The sequence below is a fragment of the Empidonax traillii genome, unplaced genomic scaffold, assembly GCF_003031625.1.
Source record: "Empidonax traillii isolate 1590-97213 ecotype Southwest subspecies unplaced genomic scaffold, ASM303162v1 scaffold6028:size9377, whole genome shotgun sequence".
In the NCBI taxonomy this organism is placed as follows: domain Eukaryota; kingdom Metazoa; phylum Chordata; class Aves; order Passeriformes; family Tyrannidae; genus Empidonax; species Empidonax traillii.
In genome coordinates, this window is record NW_020961221.1 from 3,644 (window position 1) to 9,377 (window position 5,734).

Genomic DNA, 5,734 nt, shown 5'->3' on the forward strand with positions numbered 1-5,734 from the left:
TGGCAACGTAGCCGAGTTACGCCAGGAACTGGAAGTATAACAGCAGCACACAGGTGAACTACAAGAAGCCCAGGCATGTTTGTCCTGGAGGTCTGTAGCACATATGCAGAAATTCATCTGCATATACTCTTGTTGCTTTAGTACAGGGAAGTATCAAAAGCTCAGACTGCAGGAGATCTACTCAGCATGGAAATTTATTTGATTGAAGACCTTGCACCAATCTATGTAATTATATCATCTTTTTACCAGGGTTTTACATTTTAAAAGTACTAAATAAATTACTTGAAAATGCTACGTATTATGTTACACTTATGTAACTGTAACAACTTGTTAATATAGAAATCCACAGATTATCTGGATGATGATTATTTCCCAAGAGAGGCTATTCTAATTATTAATTTAGTATATTTCATAGCATCTTATCAGATTCTGAGCATATGAAGAAAATATCTCTTGCGTTACAAACATATGTGATCTATTGATTTCCCACATTTTTAAATAGTCACATTCTCAGACCAACATTTAAAAAGTGTAAAATTTGTCCTGCACTTAATGCTAAATTGGCATATTCTAGAAGTAGCCAAAAGCTTCAGTATTAGGCAAGATAATACGATAAAAAAAAGATAATAAGACTTTCTAAGAATAATAATTACATGAGGAGAATTTTTTTTAACTGATGTCAGTTTATCAGTTATTATACTGGATAAAGAAGTTGGTGAAGATTTCATATTTATTCTACTCTGCACGAAAGGTAAGAATAGAATAATATGACAATACCCAAATGTAAAACACATGCACTTCAAATTGTAGTCCCTATCTCCGAGTGGTGTTCCTGTTTTAGTTGTATCATTCAAAAATACCTATGGAAGAGCTGCGTCTTGAAACAACTTTGCATATATAATCTCAACTCTCAATACTTCTGGATTTTTTTTACAGTTGTAAGGTATAAACATTTATGGGTATACTTTTCAGCTATGTTCTAAGTTACAAATTTTACCTGGGGCTACTGAAGTGTTTACATGTCCTTTGCCAGCACACATATCACTTTATCCTGAATTTGCAAAGCTGACTGTTGTAACAACAAACCTTCCTTCCACTGTCCAATATCACACTTACAAATGTGGGGGGGTAGGCTGGGGAATCTGTCTATGAGATAAATATGAAGGCAGATTATGCTATTTTTGCAGTAGAATACCACTACCCTTTAAATTTCTATGGTGAAACCATGGTATTAGTATTGACAAAATATTTCCAGTGGAAGAGAATAAACGTATCAGAGTATCAGTTGGCAGAGATAACTGTAGTAATTTATTGGAAAAAAACCCCATACATCATTATATAGCCAGTCTAACGATCCTATGAAATAACACACAGGAAGTCACTTTGGCAATGTGCTTCTCGGACATTAAATTCATCAATTTCAGGTTAGGGGCTTGATTTTTTGAAATGTCTTCTAATGGAAACTTAATTTCAGTCTGTCAAAATGTGTGAGCTTACAGCTAAGAATATGAGAGGAAGAATTCAGTCAGGAAAACACCGACAAAGTAAGAGCAATTCAGAAGTAACCCTTGGGTAATCTGTTACCATTACATGGCTCCTTTTTTGAGATACTTTATCTTCAAAAGGAAGAAAACCATCAAATAATCACCATGGCACATCTCAAGCTGTCTCTTCAGTGTTCTGGGATTGACAGCAGGTCATCTAACACACTTTTGAAGTACTGTCACTTTGTAATGAAGAGACAGGAATTTGTTCCATGGATATCCATGACTGCAATGCATTTGTTCATCTTTATCCAGGAGTACCACTGCAAATCTGAGTGCAGACTGTGCACACAGCTGTGTGACTTTGTCCTTCTCTTTCCTTGTCTTTCTTTTCCTCTTAGAGATGGATTCCTCATGCCCAGGAGCTCTTACACTGTTTACAATGCAGCACTCTCTGTAGGACACAGGAACTTCTAACGAACAGAGAAAAGTTGAAAAGGGCTTTTATTTTCTTCCTAAGGCCTTAATCTTCATCACTTGAAGGACAATGAGCTGCATAATCAAAGCTAGGAAACCTAATGGGCAGTTCTCCCCATTTCTTAAAAATTTGCTTTGTTGTTTTCTTGTCTGCAAACACAACCACAAAATTTCTAATCTTCAGACAAGGTAGGTCAAGGCCTCGGTGAACCATCATATTTCCCCAAGCCTGCCAAGTAGAAGAAAATTACATTTCAGATAAAATAGACAAGATCATCAGACAGAAACAAATACAGACAACAACAAAATAAGAGTAAGAAAATGAGATGTTCCTCACTTGTCCACAATCTTTACATATAATTTCCCCGTTTGTCTGGTAATCGGCATGCTTATCTTGCAGTGTCTTATTTTCTCTTGTATGGTAAAGGCTTCTGAAAAACAGTCAGACAGCACCCATCAGAATACACTGGTCATTCAATGTTACATACAAACACACAGTGACTACAATTGCTGAAGTCAGATATAAAACCTAAAAAGTCATAAACTCTGTAACTGTTGTGTACATGGAGGAGTTGGAGAAAATGCAAGGTCATACTTCAGTTGTTAGAGAGTGTCCAAAGGAGGACAATGAAGGCAGTCAAGGGCCTTGAGGGGAAGCCCTGTGAGAAGCAGCTGAGGTCACTTGGTCTGTTCAGCCTGGAGAAGAGGACACTGAGGGGAGACCTCACTGCAGTTAAAACTTCCTTGCGAAGGGAGGTGGTGGGGCAGGCACTGATCTCTGCTCTGTGGTGACCAGTGACAGGATCCAAGGGAGTGGTCTGACATTGTGTCATGGAAGGTTTAGGTTGGATTCTAGAAAAAGGTTCTGCCCCCAGGGGGTGGTTGGGCACTGGAACAGGCTCCCCAGGGAAGTGGTCACAGCACCAAGCCTGACAGGGTTCAAGAAACATTTGGATGACACTCTCAGGCACATGGTGTGACTCCTGCAGATGATCCTGTGCAGGGCCAGGAGTTGGACTTAATGATCCTTGTGGGTCCCTTCTAACTTGGCATATTCTGTGATTCTGTTTACCAAACAAGATAGCATCAGAAGCATCACTGGGAGAACTAAAAAAGGTGTGTCACCAGTATGAACATCCTCTAACTACACAATTGTCCATGCCCAGCACATGGCAGCTTGTTTTTTGAGTACCTGGCCATAGGTAAACTCTTATCCCAGGTCTGTTAGAATTGTAAGACCACTTACAATATGGAATACATACCATACTACATAGTAAGTGACCTAGTTAATATTACCACAGAACCTGTAATTTTTTTCAGAGTTTCAAACTCTATTTGCCTTGAATCAGGGGTAAGAACAAACATTTTGTTCAAACTCTTCAACTGTAAATTCCATATAGCACAGGATCTGGCAATACTGGAATAATTTTTTTTTTTTTTTCCTCCCAGGGCCTAGAGGGTTACAGGCTCTGTTACAGTCTTGCTGAAAAGAAAATCTGTTTCTGCCTGAAAAAGTAGTTCATAAACACTTACTGGAAATCTTTTTTCACACTGACATGATGCATGTGCTCAATAACTTGTATGTCTTCTCCAGAACATACCAGTTTGTGGCAATTTTTACATAAGAATGTTACTAGTGAAGGATTTTTCTTGTATGTCTTGCGCTGATCTCTCTTTGCCTTCATTTGTTTTTCCAGTATACTTTGCAACTGGAAATTATGAATCTAGAAACAGAACAGTAAGAGCACTGTAACATTATGGTGGAATGACAGCAATAGTTTTCTTTTCCAGTTATTTTACTGAGTTCACTGACAGCATGACTTCCAGTCAATTTTCCTTACTTGTGTGTTTCCCCCCTTACCAATAGAAAACCAGACCTTTCTAAAAGATTAGAAAACATAGATTATTAAACAAATACTTACAGAAGAAATCAAAGTCATATGTAGTAACTAATATTAAGTTTTCCTTCTCTAAGTAGATTTCAAATAGAAAGTATTTCATACAATATAAATCAGTCCTCTTTAAAGGGAAAGTGCAGAGTTGTAGTAAATACCTTATTTAAATACTCTTCCTGTGGCATATTCTGGACACGCTGAATGGCCTTATACATCATTTTCTCACGGAAAATATTAACATCTTCACGTTCAACAGCTCCTGATCCACTAGGAGCCACAAGAGCATAAGTGCTCTCATCAGCTCGAGCTCGGCCACGAGCCTACAATTTGCAAGCAATACAACAATAAACAGCAGAATGTTCCCTATGACATCACACAACATTTTTTCCTAGTTTCATAATGGAGGACATGTATTATTCCTTACGCAGTGTCCCCAAAGAGTATTTTTTTTCTATTTAACTCAAAGAGATAAAGAATGAGTGAATAACATATAGTGTTTCTGCATTATCATCAATGATACCTATGAAAACTGCTCAGAGCTATTGCAATGCATAAACTGTATTTTGTCACCAAAATATAAACATGCATGTAAATATTAAATATATAAGTATTTGTGCTCATGAGTTAAATGAGAGCATAGTCAAACTGATATTCTGATACATAATTACCTCTCTTTAGCTGTTGGTGCTTTAGTGTACATACACTGGTGGTACAAATGCCTCTGATATCAGCTGGTCTGATGATCCTACTCTCATACCTTTTCTACTAAAAGAGCTTACTGTTTGTGTAGAACTTTGAATGGATGCTACACCACTAAAACATGGATGCAAATTTTATATTGCCTACAGACTGAGGGTGGCAATTGGAAATGAACCTTGTTGCAAGAGCATTTTCTCTTTTGGCCCTCAAGTTTTTCAAAATCATTTCCAAACGCCACGTATATGATTCACCATTTGCACATTCCAAACAAAAAAGCACTATTAAAAATAAGTTATGTATGCAGAAACTCATACCTGCACCATAGCAATTTCATTGGTGACCAGGCCATAGCGAATAACAATGTTATTTGATGTCCAGACCTTCCTCAGCTACAGTTGTAGCGATAAGTAAATTTACATTTCCACATCGGAATTTATCAATAACTTCCCTTTGCTCATTCTGTAAATATATTAAATAAATAAATAAATAAATAAATAAATGTATATTAACTTCCACTATTAGTTTCTTTTGCCAGTAACAAGTTTCAGGAATTATAGTGTCATCATTACCAAACATCAAGTGGCTTCAACAATGGCATTTAAGCATCTTGCAAGATCTCAAATGAGGAGTTCCTATTGAATATAATAGGTGTTCAGCATCTTTTCTTGAGGGAGAAGGGAGCAGAAGCAAATCTTTTTTAAGTAACTGAGCTTGGAAGTTTGTAGCCTATATCACAGATACTAGAAGATTTGACAATATAGCTGTTCTATTGTTTTCAAATTCTTTAAATATTTATGCAGAAGTCTGGATTTCTACCACTTCACTAATGTCCAGTTAAAGTATAGGCTTCTAAGTCTAGTTCCAAAGCACTTAAAATTTCCTGTAATAAATGGAGATAATAATTTTAGTGATCTGGGGAGCACCAAAAAGCACAATGATACGCTTAAAAAATAAAGCATCCAAACAATAGATTTCTGAATCAGCTGGTATTATCACCAGCTTGAGCAGAGGGACAGAAACTTGCTATTTGCTATATTCAGTTTCAAAATGCAGAAGCTATTGTTTTGTTTGTACAATGTGGAACACAAATTAAATTCCAGGTTTCATAGAAAACAAGCAACTTTTTGAGAGAACAATTCCTAACTTCTTTTTTGAAACTGAGAGCAGCTGAAGGAAATG

At 36.8% G+C, this 5,734-nt stretch overlaps 1 protein-coding gene across 1 annotated transcript; it reads right to left on the reverse strand.

Annotated features, from left to right (window-relative positions):
• Window positions 1–1,740: 1,740 nt before the first annotated feature.
• On the reverse strand, window positions 1,741–4,944 carry LOC114073319 (interferon-induced helicase C domain-containing protein 1-like; the record flags this gene model as incomplete). Its single annotated transcript, XM_027911093.1, has 5 exons — window positions 1,741–2,190; window positions 2,299–2,392; window positions 3,495–3,685; window positions 4,015–4,176; window positions 4,870–4,944. Coding segments are annotated over 5 exons (705 nt in total), but the record flags the coding sequence as incomplete, so codon positions are not given.
• Between the last annotated feature and the right edge of the window lie 790 nt (window positions 4,945–5,734).